The sequence below is a fragment of the Chiloscyllium plagiosum genome, chromosome 18 (genome assembly GCF_004010195.1).
Source record: "Chiloscyllium plagiosum isolate BGI_BamShark_2017 chromosome 18, ASM401019v2, whole genome shotgun sequence".
Taxonomy (NCBI): Eukaryota; Metazoa; Chordata; class Chondrichthyes; order Orectolobiformes; family Hemiscylliidae; genus Chiloscyllium; species Chiloscyllium plagiosum.
Window position 1 is genome coordinate 44,834,149 of NC_057727.1, and position 16,669 is coordinate 44,850,817.

The 16,669-nt window shown below is 37.3% G+C and overlaps 1 protein-coding gene across 5 annotated transcripts in view; it reads right to left on the reverse strand.

The window, feature by feature from the left end:
• LOC122559207 (myoD family inhibitor domain-containing protein-like) overlaps positions 1–16,669 on the reverse strand; it is a 154,841-nt gene that overhangs the window by 62,922 nt on the left and 75,250 nt on the right. The window contains exon 1 of one of the 5 annotated variants that reach the window (XM_043708590.1): positions 8,546–8,617. The exons of the other annotated variants lie outside the window; for them this stretch is intronic. Within the exon in view, the coding sequence (XP_043564525.1) occupies positions 8,546–8,558 (13 nt within the window). The 5' untranslated portion in view covers positions 8,559–8,617. Of the gene's footprint in view, positions 1–8,545; positions 8,618–16,669 lie in introns of those variants that run through there. 5 annotated transcript variants of the gene reach the window in all.

Sequence of the window (16,669 nt, forward strand, 5' to 3'; positions counted from 1 at the left end):
CGTCCACTGAAGTGAGTTCACTCCATAATCCTAGCTGGTTGATATTCCTGTCTGCTGAAGCGGGTCCACTACATTCATCCGTCAAAACCAATGAACCTCTTTGCTGTCAGATCTGGCAACTGGCTGGTATAACCAATAGGTCATGTCCAAAAATGAAAGTTTATCACAGTTTTTTTTAACACTAAACTTGCTGTTTTCCATCTTAGTTCTGTAATCTGTATGATCAAATGAATATTACATTGAACAAATTAGGTAATTAAAGACCAAACACTAAATATTCTATTCGTATCCAGCATTGAATTCCTCAAGATGTATTAATGTTAATACTTCCCATATTGATTTTTTAAAGATATTCAGCTGAATAGGGCATTTTTCTTCATCAAAACCAGTTTTTGGACATAAAACAAGATCAAATTTACTAATGATCACTAAAGTAAGATAACTGTTCATGTCAAACTCTTCCTCACTCGAAATGCAAAAGCCTTCTGAAATGAATCCTTTTGTCTATGATCAGTACAAAACAACAGGAATAGGATTTCATACACACATTCTCCTAATACAATTAGGTATTAGGGCTCTCACTGTCTGTTCACTTAAAAGCCCCAGATGTGCTAAGTGTAATGATCTTTAAGGTATACTGTTATCTGTCACTCTAAGTTTCACTAAGAGGCTTTCGTCAAATGCTGATATGGTTCTGAAGATTCCCATTTTCTTGCCAATTATGTAAGGTTATCTTTGTATCAGTTCCCTCATGACTCAGCTTTAGTGCATAAAAGCTTTCTAACTGATGGCAGACTGTCATATGTATCACTGTTTCTTTTCTGTACTTTTACAGTATTAGATATCAAAATGAAATTGAGATATGATCTACTAATTGGTTTCTATTTATCAATAACATAAAAACCAGATTATTGTATGTTTAGTACAAAGGTAATTTTGAATCAACCTAGTGATGCCTCTGTAAACAGCCTTTAATACTCAAAACAGTGCAAACATGCAATGTTCATTTATTATTACAGAGGGTACCTGATTTATGATAGCCTCATTTACAAACACTCATGCTCACAAATGCAACAGGGATGTAGCTTTAAAGGTTTGAGATGCAAATGGTTCCTGTACAAATAGCTCCTTTATATTATCCTGCATTGTGTTCCAACTTATATACCAATTGACTCGCAAACAGACTGAACAACAGAACCCATTCACAACCAGGGAGACTGCCTGCATTTAAACAATTTGAAGCTTGTGTTTCCTCTCAATGTTGAAAGGTTCCACATCACATTTTTTAAATACCTTTTTAAAATTTTGTTTCACGAGGTTAGGGTTACTTGAAGCCCAAGATATTCATGATAACTTTCTAATGATGAATTACACATACCACTGCTTTCCTGGTTCTAAATCTCTAATTGTACTGCTGCTTTTGCATCAATAGAAATATGCTGTTGAAGTGAACTCGTCAAAGAACAGTTCTGTGAAAGGAAAGTACTAGGAAGTTGGAAGTCTGAAATAAACTCAGAAAATACTGGAAATATCCAAAGGAATGAAAACAAACCTAATATTTCAAGATGATGACTTTTCTTTCTTTCAGACCCTGTTGCAAAGAAGTTTGAGTTATGCCATTGTTGCAAGTTATGCAAGTGGTGCCATCAGTCTATAAGCAGACTGATACTGTCATCAGGAAAAAGTGAAGTCATATCAGACTTAGCAAATAGTAATGTCGAATAGATGATGTAAATTTAAATAGTCAGTTGCATTCTCCATCTTGTTCACACTCTGACCTTTTTTTAAAAATCGTTTCCTGCAATCTTCCAAAAACAAACAATGTTAAGCAGCAGCACCTCATTTTTAGATTTGGAATCCTTAAGCCTTTAGAACTCAACACCGAGCTCAAAAGCATTAGAGCATAAGATCTGTCCCAATGTTCTTTCCTCATTCTTTGCTGGTTTATTTTACTTTTCTCTTTGTTTGCTTTTACATAGCTCCCAATCATATTCCTTCAAGAATACAATTTCCCGATGAAGAGCTTATGCCCAAAATGTCAACTCTCCTGCTCCTCAGATGCTGCCTGACTGGCTGTGTTTTTCCAGCATCACACTCTTCAACTTGATACTCTGCCAATCAAAGCCTTTGTTTCTTTTATCACTTGTTCTATTATCAATCGCTTGGCATTGCACCATTCACCCTTTTTAGCTTGAATATTTTCTGTTATACAACAAACCTTCCTTTTTTTTGTTGTTATTTCCACGCTCCCCCCTCCCCGCCCCACTCATGTTACAAAGTCTATCACATTTTCTACCTTTTCCTAAGACTATCGAAAGATCAACAATCTGAGATATCCATTTTGCTTCTGTCTCTAAAGATGCTGCCAGACTTGCTGAATATTTCCAACATTTACTGCTTTGATTTCACATCAGACTTAGTTAGGCTATTGCTTTGAACTCAGTTTGAAGGGTACTTTTTCACACCTGAGATCCAATATGGCAAAACAGATTTTCTTAACGCGCAATGCTTGTTAAAAATAAATTGATGAGATCAAGCTAGTTGGGTTAAAGTAGGCATTTATTGCCTAATGAAATTTCACAATAGAGGAAGTCAGTTTGGCATTTATTAATGAAAATAAGGTTCCAAAATAAATTGCAAATTAGAGATTCAAACAATGAAGTCTCGAAATGCTAATGACTCAACTGATTGATGTCAAATTACTAGAAGCACATTATTACTCTGAAGTCATCACTTATTGTGCAAATTATTTTCTGTCCTGTGTTGTTGAACATTCAAGTGACACAATGACAGAAACTGATTGGGATAAGCTCCAGGAAAATCCCATGATTTTGATCTATGGCACAAAGCTTCTGATCTGGGTCGGAAACCCGATTCTAGTCTAGATCAAAAAGTTATCTTCAGACTAATTTTTAAACCTGATCTCTGATGCAGGATCCATTCCTGAGACACAATGCAGCAAACATCAAAACACAGAAAAATGAAACAAAATTAGGCCATTCTGTCCATCAAACCTGTCCATCAACATGACCATGACTGATCCTCTATCTCAATGCCATATTGCCACTCTCTCCACAGATCCCTTCGCAAACAGGCTTTAATTGCTCTATTTCTTTCCTGGGTACCTATTCAGGTAAGTGAGTCAGAACACTCCAAAGTCTTTGATCAAAACTCAGAGATGGAGACTTTTTCAGAGAGTTCCAGATGCTAGATAAATGGAGTTTCAAGTTCCTGGACAATTACCGCATAGTCAGGGCATTGGGACATTCAAGAGATAGCTTTCAGGGTGTGAGTGGTCCCTAACTATCTGGAAATTGGAAAATCTGGACATTTATTTTCAGAAACATACATATATCCCAAGTTGCTACCTCTAGCCAGTGAAATGACATACTTAAACATAATGCTTCATGATTTTCTAAATTAGTACAAAATCCTTCAACAATTTACATTTTATTAATGTTTTATCCCCATTTTGTGTTGAAGTGGATATGAAAATTTTGGATATAAAAATTTCAAATGAAGGTTGAGACTGATAAACTAAGATTCAGACCTTGGCATTCTTATAACTTCTTCAAAATAATTTTCCTATCAATGGAGAGAAGCTTTAAGAGTTTTACATGTTCTGACAACTGGAATGACACATTTGAGTGATATGATCTGATGGTAAATTATACCCAGTACAATATTCATGCATGACATTGATCTGCTTGTGTAGTGAATATGGCAATAAAATTTAGTATGAAACCAAATTCGAGAGTTGAGATTTCTGCTTAAGTGTTTAAGTTTGCAGAACATATACTTTCTGGGAATGCAAGTTAGAGTCTGTGGAAGCGTCCGTTCTGGACAGTGTTCCTTACCTTCCAAATCTGTTCAAAACAAGGAAATTTGTTCCATATTTTCATGATGGCAATTAGATTGCCTTATGGCTTAATTGATCAATTCTAGAAAAGGAAAATTGTGGTAGGTTCAAAAAAATTTTGGGGAATGTTTACTTGTGTTTTCTCACAGACTTATGTTTGACTCAATTCAGTAAGATTTAGACTCTGTTACAACACCTAAGCAGCTCTAATCAAGGCCACAAATAACATCTTTGTGACTGTGACATTGGTAAAAAAAATTCACCTCATCCTTCTACAGACTTTGACACAATTGACCACACCATCCTCCTCAAACATCTCTTAACTATAAACTGGCTGGCTGGGCATGCACTACTCCAGTTCCATTCTTATACATCTGGTCATATTTGAGAATCAGCAGCAATGGCAGTACCTTCAGCTGCCTAGGCCTCAAGCTTGGGAAGACCTTCCCTCCACCCTTCATGAAGTACCAAATTTTTCTCCTTGATACACTTTTAAAACATACTAAGCCTTTGGTCATCTCACCTAATATCACCTTGTGATCATCATAAACTTAACTTCAAAAATCTCATTCTTGTTTTCAAGTCCCTCTGTAATTTGTTTTCCCTCCTCTATCTCTGCAATCTCCTCCATCCATAACTTCTTCAAAATACAAATCTAATTTGGCCCTCTTTAGCAGATGTGACCACTGAGATTTGGAATGTCTCCTCAGTCTCCAACTCCACCATTTCAAATCTTTCCATATTTCTACCTTACTCTGCTGCATTGATACACTTTCCAAAACGTATCTGTTCAATCATACTTCTGGTTATCTGCTTTAATATCTAGTTCTGTGGCTCAGTGTTACATTTTGCTTTTCAATGCTTCATCATTGTTAAGCACAGGCCTGATTGGAGCCTTCAAGTCTATTGAGGGAAAATAGTGATAGATTGTTTTCACTGATTGGTGCTATGTGTGTTTCCTTGGATGGAAAGAATTGCAATGTTCACAAGAAGAGTTAAAAAGAATAATTTGGACAGCATTTTACTGGAAATGGACAATGGAATGAGCAGTTCTCTACCACAAACTGGAATCACGTTTATAAGTTATTTTTAAAACACGTTTAATAGTTCCTTGAAGAAGAGCAAAGTTAATGGATGTAGGGAGTCATTAGGAGAGTTGGATTAGATTCCAGCAGTTCATGTGGAAGTTGACATTGTATAGCCTTGGATGGTTAAATGGTTTGATTTTGTTGCATAATTTTGTAACTCAGCATTCATAGGGAACATGATCTTAAAAGTAAGGCAGTAGAAATTGTAATTAGATCCGAAAATATGAATAGGTGGCTCAACAAAAGAAAAGTAGAAAGCTCACACTGGCTGCAGCCCAGGAATAGATAAATAATGCAACAATGATTAAAGTTAATTGATGAAAATGTTTTATTATTTTATGTTGAGAGCATTCATTATAATTATCTTGCTCTAGGAATGCCTCATTAAATACATTGTAAATAAATATAGCATCATATGATTATTATTTTTTAATGGTCCACCATGCACAGTATCATCCAAATGTAATCAGTACTAAATCCAACAGGATCTCTTCCAATTAAATGCAGGCCCTCATTTGGGATATTTATGACTTAGGAATCTGTCATAATGTGACAATACATCAATTTTGATATGATGCCCTATATTTAGTGAGGATTTATTTTCTGAAGGAATGTTGTCGTAAATTTCCAACAGTTCAGAAGTAATCTTCTGAAGATAGTGCTGATGGAGAGAAACCTTGGACAGCTTTTTGCATTTTTGACTGGGACCCTAAATTCAAGAGCAGATGCACATCCTGGCTCCACAGCATGTTGCAAACAATCTGCTAATTTGGTATTAACTGACATTGTAATTATCTTAACCAGCTACCTAATTCCACCAATCCAGCCTCCAGGAAAATGACTCCAAGGTAGTTGGGTGCCAGTACACCAGCTGACAACTTGAAATTATGCAACCACATGTTCTTGCCCTATAATAGCACAACAATTTTGCCCTTTGTCAGAAATTTCAAAGAATTCTGTATGCAATTTTGCAACCATTACAAATTGCAGTATACAGGTTGTTGAATTCCTGATCAGTTGGTATAATTTCCAGAATCACAGGATGTAATCTGAAAATGCTGTCCTCATTAACTTTCAGTTATAACTACCTTTTGTTGATTACAATTTCTGAAGTGTGAACTATGATGCCGACTTGGTTTCAGGCTCTCTTTCCTGAAATGCGTTCAGGAATTATTCATCCTGCTCTAAATCAATAAAAAGGGAAAGCAGTAGATATTGAAACAAAGGTGAGACAGCAACAGAAGGAACACAAAAACAGAGAGCTGGACGTAGAGAATCAAAAGCAATCTACCCAATCAAGAAACAAAGAAATGCAAAATGGATTCTAAAGGGAAAGAAATAGGCTAAGGAGTCAACAACAAAGAGATGGTGACAGGCAAACCTGATAAATCAAGTTTGACATAAAGGCAGCAAATTTGACTAAAAGTAGCAGAATACTGAAAGTTGTTATCTCCTTGACAGATATGGAAGAATCCAGCCCAGGCTGATGGGAAAACATATCTCTTTTTTTCTTGATAGTAAGAAAGAAACCATGTAAAATTTCAAATGAGTGCACTTCCACACAGGAAAAATGGTCATCCTGAGCCACTAAGTAACGCTTTTACAGTCAGTTATTAATGGACTAGACTTGGGTATGCAGGACACAATTTCAAAAGTTGTAAGTTACACCAAAATTTGAAGGAATTGTGCATTGTGAGGAGGATAATTATTGACTTCAAGAGGATGCCAGCTGATGGACTGGACAAAATGTGACAAAAAAAAATTAACATGGAGATGTAATGGTAAGAATAAGGTGAAACATTATAACTTAAAGGATATACTTCTAAAGACATAGATGAATAGAGAGACCTGATCATATATGGGCAAAATAGCATTGGTAGGGCAGTTTCAGAAATTGACTAAATGCCAGGCTTTAAAAATTGCTGCCAAGAATAAAAATTCAAGAACGTTATGTTGAAACTTTATAAAATTCTGGCTTTGTCTCATTTGGAGTATTTTATCTAATGATGCCTATGCTACTTTAGCAGGTATGAGAAGGTCTTGAAGAGAGCTCTGAAACATTTATGAGAAAATCTCCAGATATGACGGATTTCTGTTACATGGATAGAATGGTAAAGTTTGAGATTTTGTCCTGAGAAAAGTCTGAGAGAAGATTTTATAAAGATACTCAAAGTTAGAAGGGATCTCAAACAAGTAAATAGAGAGAAGCTGTCCCTTTTGGCAGAAGGATAGAGAATCAGAGATCACAGTGATCACAGTGGCAAGCAAAGGACACAATAAGAAAATCAGAAAATTATTTTATGCAGTGCATCTTGAAAGGACCGTAGAGGCAGATTAAACTCTGATTTTCGTAAGACAATTATATAAATGTCGAAAAGGAAAAGAAAATGGGGAATGGTCAGCAGAGTGGTACTAGTTGAGTTGATCTTACAGAGATTTGACATAGAAGACCATTTGGACCATGTATTCTATGTGGTGCAATTCTATGATTCTAACATTACTTCAGTATGTATGTGCAATTCAGTGGCCTACCTGACTGAAGTGCTGCTGTATGCATACACATTAGTCTCACTATGTTGAATGTTGATTAAAATACAAATACAGCAAGTGCAGATTTTACATTTCTGTCTGTCTTTAAGACATTTCTAAATGAATGATGGATTAACAGTTGGAAAGGTAAAAACAAGGCCATTAATCTATTTAATTGTGTACAGTGTGGATGGACTGCACAATTATACAAAAATTACTATTATTATTTGCCTTGAGGAAAAAGACTTCACAAAAATTAATGATGGGAAATCTAGCTGTTACAATCTTATTTTAAATAGATTGTAATATGAAGTTTATGTGAATTAATTAGTTGTCTGATTCCACAGCAAAAGTTATTAAAATATATTATTATGGTTCAGAAATACTGCAGGTAATACGTACAAACCACTGTCTAAACAGCAAACAACTAGAAAGAAATTATTCAAAGAAAGAACATTTCCACACATACAGACTTAATGAGAATAGAGTTTAATATCCTTTTTGTAAAAGAATCATTCAGTACAAAGTTTCAGCAGTAGAAATTCATTTGAAAGCATAGCAGAAAATGGGTGGTATCAGGTTGTCTAGTTTTAGACAATGCCTGATATTGTGAGACACAACATAACTCAGACTAGATATGTAAGTATGTCTTTAGGAACCACACTCATGACATCATCACTGTAAGACACTTCATCTTACCTCAGATCACTGAAAGTATGACATTCTACGAGAAATAACCTCCTCTTTCCAAAGGTGGTAGCTCAATATTAATGTACTTAGGTGCCTGAGAAATATGTTTCTTTCTAGCAATTAGTTGTAGTAGATTGGATTATTCAATAGATTATTTAAGACATCTACATCCAGTTTCTTATGCTATAGAATATAATATTAACATTGCCACATCAGCAAAATTAATCCTGTCAGAACCAACTCATACCATGGTAGCAGCTTTGGGAATCTGTAAAAGATCTCCAATAACTTGATTACAGATACTTGGGCAACTCATTGAAGCTCAACCAGAGAGCAGCTTTGGACAACAAAGAAGTCAAGCAAAGGCAGAGATACTCACCCTTAAACAGCATGAGTTTCTGTTAGTAAAGACAACTGTGCAGATTTCTTGGTAGGGCATAAAGCACCAAGGAAACAAAGTTGATTACTTTTTCATTAGAATGTAAATTCTTTCATGACAAAAGCTATTTCTAAGATTGCCTTAATCAAAAAAGTGAAAAATATAAGGCTGAAGTGTGCTGTAAAGCTAGGAGACAAGCTCAGTGCAGTATAGAAAACTGGAAGGCTAGGATGTTCTGTTCCTTACAATTGATCTGTAAGTAACACATGCTCTGATGCCAAAAGCTGGAGAATGGAGCGACTGTAATTTACACAGACACAAAGTAGGGATACACATCTTAAGATGGTAGAGTGCAACATTTTAACATGGAATCATAGCAGAAATATCAATCTGAATTGGGCCTTCAGTGACATCCTTACTGAATTATAGTGTGTGTATTCAAACAATGTATGTACTTTGACCTCAGAGACCAAGTAAAAGACGATCCCAAGAATACAGACAAGAAATTGGCAAGAAGGGATTTTGCTGAATTAACAAAGCTGGTCCATCTGTGGATGATGGGAATGATCAAGTAAACATCTTGAATGCCATCAAAGAACAGCCTCAGTAAAATTAATTTGAGGATGAATAGGTTCCAACCTATTTCATACAGAGAGCAAACCCAAGACTCAATTGACCAGTTTGAAAGAGGATGCTGGAGAGAAACTCTTTGAGTTAATCATCACCAGTGGCCAATTTAAGCCATCAGAAAGGATCATTTGGGGAAGTAAAAGAATTACTTGAAGATGGACATGCGTATAAGGCATATTGGCAGTCCAATAACCATGACATGTTTTTGGTGCAGCTAACACTGTTGCTTTGATCAGCAAAGAGCACCAATCCATCAAAATCTTCAACAAATATGATTTGTCACACCTACTCATAAACGGTTCAGCTTTTCTTGACATCTGTAAAGCATGGAGAACCAAGGGACATTGGGCAGTTACGTGCAGGAAATCTGATTGTGAAGGCCAAGCCAGGCCCTAGACCAAAACACTGGTGATCAACAAGATAGTGCAACTGCACGATACTGGTAGCAAGGCAAGTGTTAAGAAGGTGCATTATCACTATACCCATCAGTGAGGTTCAGAATCAGACAAGCTGAAAGACAAATTTCAGAAGATAATCAAACTTTACACATTGTTAATCTTATAAATCATATTGATGCTTTAAGGTGATCAGAATATTTCACAACCATTAATATTATATTCCCAGAAAAGGCAGGACAAAACATAGTAAAGTCTGAAGTTGACACAGAAGCTAGTGCCAACTATACATTCCAAATGCTAAGTGCCTCAGCATGGGGTACACCATAACGCAGTCAACAAGAAGCTGTTTTATAGTAACATGAATCAGGATAATCCATGACTCTCATATGCATGTGAGGCATACAAATTGTATTAATCCCAGCAATGGAGGTAGCATCTACAGCCACTCCTTGAATGAAAGTCGCAGGAGACCTATTCACAATACACAGAGAAGATTATCTTTGTGATGGATTATTTTGCAAAGTTATCTATTGTTCAATGGTTTCGCAACATGATGAGTGTAACTTTCATTGACAGTTTATTTCGTGTTTTGGATCAGATAATGAAAAAAAAGAACTGCAAATGGCAAACCATTTCAAGGTACATATACTAAGTGGGGAATGACATAAGGCACATCGTCACTACACTTTATATTCTCAAATAGTCTAGCAGATGTATTGTACATATTATGAATCAATGATTACTAAGTGTTGAGAAACAAAGCAAAATTTTCGCATTGCATTCTGCGAAAATTTCTGCATTTTCACACAGCACCAATGGAGAAGGGATTACCATTCCCAGAATAAACTTTATAAATCATGTTAATGATATTGTCCAACACTGAATTATCTAATCATTCTGAAATTCAAGATCGCTTATCCAAAGACAAGCAAATAAAAGTGATACACAATTAGTAAACAGGTAGACAATTAGCAAAACTGTGTACTTTTCAGAGAGAGTGAATTAGACATACAAGTACTTGGATATCCAAAAACATTCCTTGCATATACAACCAAACCGCATCATATAAAAATATCACTGATTACCATGCTAAAGAACATAAGAGTGGAACAGCCTTATTGCAATTGAGCTTGGTTAGAATATATCTCGTGTACCATATACAATTTCACTTCAGAACTTGATACGTTAAATCCATTTCTCTCTCCATAGATGTTGCAAGGCCTGTTGAGTTTCTCCAACATGTTCTTTCTTTACTTCAGATTTCTAGTATCCATAATATTTTGCTTTTGTTCACGCTGAGATCTTTTAGCATTAGCTGGTAAGGGTCTGCATGCATTTGAAGAAGGTATTGCCTTTACTGAAAGTTGAACAGTACTTGGTGAAAGTATTAACAAGCCGCCTACTTTGTTCTCCTCCAACAAGCTAATGCTCATCTTTCAAACTGGGTTATAGGTATCTCCTCCAGTTGGACCATTGTCCATGACAATGGCAGTGTCACAGTTACCTATGAAAGTTCTTGGTAGGAGGCAAACAGTTTTGGAAATTTCAGTGATGATCTGCACAGGTACCCAATCCTTTTCTCACACAGTGAGGTGAGCAGCTCCTAGTGTTACACCAAGTGGGAGCTTTTTGACATGAGACACTCTAGCAAGGCCTGAAATGTTGTCTAGTTGGAGACTTTAGGAACAGTGATGGTGTGGGCAAGTAGAAGAATAGCCTGACTCTCCGCTATGTGACCAGACCTAGGATCCTGTAATGGCTGAACCTGTAGAACACATGGAGCGAGGTCAAAGACTCCTGAGTCCTACCTGCTGACATTGCAATGTATTGCTCACAGCAATATATACATTGTATATGCTTTCCAAGGAATCCAGATATCTCTCAATATGATTACTCCCAAGATGCATATAGGCAGTCTCAACTTCCTTACTTCCACTGGAGTATCAATTGGGTTACAAACTACCAGAAACTCCAGGGTGTGAAAATTGTGAATGAGTAAATACAGGGAAAGCTTGATGTAGCCATGATCGGTGATATCTGGGTGGGATCAGCCGCGAGGTTTACAGTGGAGACAACACAGTAAGGATTGGATCTGCACTTGCTGTGCAGCAATCAGTCTGATAAAGCCTCTTTGCCACTCCTAGGAGTTCATCTTTCTCCATAATCTGAATGATGCAATCTTATCCTTCAAAGAAGAGAAATCAAGGTTTATCACTATTAACTCTCCTCAACTCTATCTGAATATTCCCATCCTGATAATATCAGCACTGAAGTTAGGTTGTTAGACCAACAAATTCCTGGTTTATCCGTCATCTATTTTATGAATAATATTATAGCATAGACAATCTTCCAGTCCTTTGGCATGTTTTGTGTATGCAATGAAGATGGAAATTATTTAATGAATGCCTTTTGTATTTTTACCAGTTTTCTTTCATCAACTTAGGATGTGTTCAATCCACACCATTAGACTTACAATGCTCATTATTTCAGTATCTATTCTCTAACTACCAAAATCCTACAAATAACTAGAACGCTATCCAATTTCTTTATAAAGACAGATTCTGAAGGAGACCACAGGAAACAGTTAGGAGATTAAAAAATATAATGAATAATCAGCATGAAATTCAAAAGTGAAAAACACAATTGACCAGACTTGTTTTTGAAAAGGTAATAGAGCAGAAATTGTTTTTTAATCTATTCTTTCACAATCTGTGAGTTCACTGGCTCAGCTAGCATTCCTGATGAAGGGCTTTTGCTCGAAATGTTGATTTTTCTGCTCCTTGGATACTGCCTGACCTGCTGTGCTTTTCTAGCACCACTCTAATCTTGACTCTAATCTCCAGCATCTGCAGTACCCACTTCTGCCTAGCATTTATTGCCATTCCAATTGCACTTGAGCAGGTAGTGGTAGGCCATCTTCTTAAACCACTTCAGGTTATGTGTTGTAGTTATACCCACACAGTTGTTAGGACAGGAATTTCAGGAGTTTGAACCAGTGACAGTGAAGGAAAAGGACATTATTCCAAATCTGAAAGTTGAGTGACTTGGAAAAGAACCTGAAGGTGGAGTTTTTTCCATTGATCTCCTGCCCTCATCCTTCTCAGTGGGAGAGGTTATGGGTTTGGAAGGTATTAATGAAGGAGTCTTAGAAACTTGATGCATTTTGTAGGTGGTACATATTGTTGTTGTCAATGGTGGGAAGACGCTGCTCCTTTAACAAGGTTACGTTGTCCTTGGTTTTCTTTTTCAGAGAGATCGTAAAAGACACAGATTCCGAAAAATCTAAGTTGAAGATTTTTAGGGCCAGTTTGATTATAACTAACAGATACTGCCTCAGGCAAAAGGCTTTCAAATTTTAAAACATCCCTTTACACTGAAAGGGGAGTGACCATTTCTCCCAGCTCAGCTTTTCTCTGGTTTGATTTGGTTTTTGGACAGCAGTCTTCTGAAACTGCTTGACCCAAAGAAGCAGGCCCAATGGGGTACTCTCTCTCTGACTTCTCTCATGTAAAACTCTGTGTTTGATTTTATCTTTTGTGCCAAGGAGATTGTTGCAGGTATTTGGAACAGCGTCATTAATTTGGGATACTCTATTGGGTTTTCGGATAGGTTAAGCTATACTGTATTCCTGTTCTCTTTTGTTTGTGTTTCATTCTGTAATCTTGTAAATGGCGACTGTTTTGTTTAAAAGCAAGTGATTTGACCAGCTCCATCACTCCTAAAATATCCACATTACATCTGCTTAAAACAGCTAGCAAAGTTAGGATCTGGGCTACTTCCTTGAAATGTTTTGAGGGAGTCTGGCGTGGTCCATAACAATGCGGGAGGGAGTGAATGTTGAAGATGGCGGATTGGTTGCCAAATAATTAGGCTGCTTTATTCTGAATTATGTCAAGCTTCTTGAGTGTTGTTGAAATTGCACTCATCCTGATATGGAGTGTAGAGTCGAAAAGTGTGGAGCTGGAAAAGCACAGCAGGTCAGGCAACATCCAAGACACAGGAGAATCAATGTTTTGGGCATAAGTCCTTTCAGGTGGAGGGTTTTCTATCACACTCCTGACTTTTACTTTATAGATGGTGAGCAAGATTTGGGGAGTCAGGAGATGAGCCACTTGCCTCAGAATACCTAGTCTTTGTACTACTGTTGGAATCACAGTACTTATATGGCTTGTTTAGTTCAGTTACTGGTCAATGGTACCTCCAAAGATGTTTTACATTTTAATGTAGATTTTAAATTAGATTTACCACTAACAAGATAAATTGATAGAAGTTAAAATATACATTAACAGGAAGAAAACTTTATGGGGTTTGTAATTATTATGCAGAAATTTGAGGATCCATAAGTATAAAATAAGTCTTTCATGCTAATAAGGTTGTGCCATATACACGGTACCCATGAGGATGGCCTCACCCTGGACCTTGGGTTCATGTCACACTGCAGGTGACCACACTGCACTACACACAGACACAGACACACACAGACACACACACAGATGCACACTCTCAGACAGATGCAAAATGTAGTGACAGACACTCCTACACACACACACTTCTACACACAGTCACAGACACTCCTACACACACACACACACTTCTACACACATACACACTCCTACAGCCACACACACACTCCTACAGACCCGTACATTCCCGCAGACCCTCTCTAATACACGAGCTCTCTCTCATATGCTCACACATACACTCCTACACTCACACGTACACATGCATCCTTTCACAGACTTATGCTCCTTTACACTCACACTCACACACATACACACACTTTGTCACAGACACTCAGAGGATTAGATAGGGTAGACAGTGAAAGTCTTTTCCCTAGGATGATTATGTCGCTTGTATGAGGGGGCATAGCTACAAACTGAGTGGTGATAGATTTAAGACAGATGGCAGAGGCAGGTTCTTTACTCAGAGAGTGGTAAGGATGTGGAATGCCCTGCCTGCCATGTAGTTAACTTAGCCACATTATGAAGATTTAAATAATCCTTGGATAAGCACATGGATGATGATGGGATAGTGTAGGAGCACATTGGATCATATAGGAGGATGGGCTTAGATTAGTTCACAGGATGGTGCAACATTGAGGGCCGAAGGGCCTGTTCTGCTCTGTATTGTTCAATGTTCTATGTTCTATAACCCCCGCTGTCGCACACACATCCATATGCAAACACATACATATAAGAATTTATACTTGCAGAATTACATTTTATTATGCTCAAAAACTGCATGAATCCATTTAAGATTCTATAAATCTGTTTTTTAGACTAGAATCAGTCTGAACATTGTGGCACAGAAAGTCTCACACAGGACACCTTGCACCTTCAATGCATTATCTGGGCTGACATGACACCAATTGTTAAAGTTTACTTGATAATATAACTTTTAAAAAGTTCTGCAATTTACATATGAAAGAACTGAAACCAATATGTTCATTCGAAAAGATGAAAGACTTAACAAACAATCCAAGTCTTTTTCAATATAGAATTTCAGTTACATCACATTGTAAACATTTGCTATAAATTCTGTGTCTTATGTTCTTGTAGTCTACAACCACCTGATGAAGGAACAGCAATCTGAAAGCTAGTGCTTCCAAATAAACCTGTTGGACTATAACCTGGTGTTATGTGCTATTTAAGTTACAGGAGACTAACATGGAGGAACAAAATCACCTGAACTTAAATTAATATTTTTTGCAAAACAATACTCTATCTAGGCCACTCAGTGAGGCATGGGAAACCCCTTATTTCCTTTTGATTTACACCATTACAATAGCTTTCACATACTGGAGACAGAAAACTGGACAGCAGATATAATGACCAAAATGTTATTAAGTATACATTTAAGAGTTTTCTTTCTTTAGCATCATATTTTTATCATTTTATAGCAGAATTATTAATGCTTCCTTCTCACACTTCTAGTTTTAAAGTTTCAGCAGCACAACTAACAAAAAATGCTATGAATCTGTCTGATTATATACTCTGTAATAGAAGAGCTTGTCCTCACACATGGCTTCAACTTCAATGTGCCTTTATCTCACATTCAACAAGAAGATATATTTGCTGAGTGTGGACTCTTCTTTTCCAAGATATCTCGCCACAAACTATCATTAGTGAAGATACTGAACTCTTGAACACACATGATCTAGACAAAATGTTGTGGGATATCCACTGACCTGTCAAATATTCCTTTCAGCATGAAGTTTGGTGACAGAGCAAATTCTCAAAGCTTACACAGAAATACATATCTGCAAGCCTGAAAAAGGGATTGGAACAGGAATCCTCAACAAGCCTGACTACATTCTCAAATTGCACGCTGTTCTTAATAATGGATTTGTACTTGTATCCATTAGACCCACTTCTAAGCATGTTCTTAAGTTACATTCGTTAATGTACTGTTGTGGGCGGCATGGTGGCTCAGTGGTTAGCACTGCTGCCTCGGAACACCAAGGTCCCAGGGTCGATTCCAGCCTTGGGTGACTGTTTGTGTGGAGTTTGCACATTCTCCCTGTGTCTCCCTGTATTCCGTGAGATCTAACCTTGCTAATCAGTCTCCCATGGGGATCCTTGTCGAACGCCTTACTGAAGTTCATATAGATCACATCTACCGCTCTGCCCTCATCAATCCTCTTTGTTACTGCATCAAAAAACTCAATCAAGCTTGTGAGGCATGATTTCCCACACACAAAGCCATGTTGACTATTCCTAATTAGTCCTTGCCTTTCCAAATACATGTACACCCTGTCCCTCAGGATTCCCTCCAACATCTGCCCACCACTGAGGTCAGGCTCACTGGTCTATAGTTCCCTGGCATGTCCTTACCACTCTTCTTAAACAGTGGCACCACGTTTGCCAACCTCCAGTCTTCCGGCACCTCACCTGTGACTATCGATGATACAAATATCTCAGCAAAAGGCCCAGCAATCACTTCTCCAGCTTCCCACAGAGTTCTTGGGTATGCATGATTATGTCCTGGGGATTTATCCACCTTTAACCATTTCAAGACATCCAGCACTTCCACCTCTGTAATCTGGACATTTTGCAAGATCTCACCATCTATTTCCCCACAGTCTATATCTTCCATA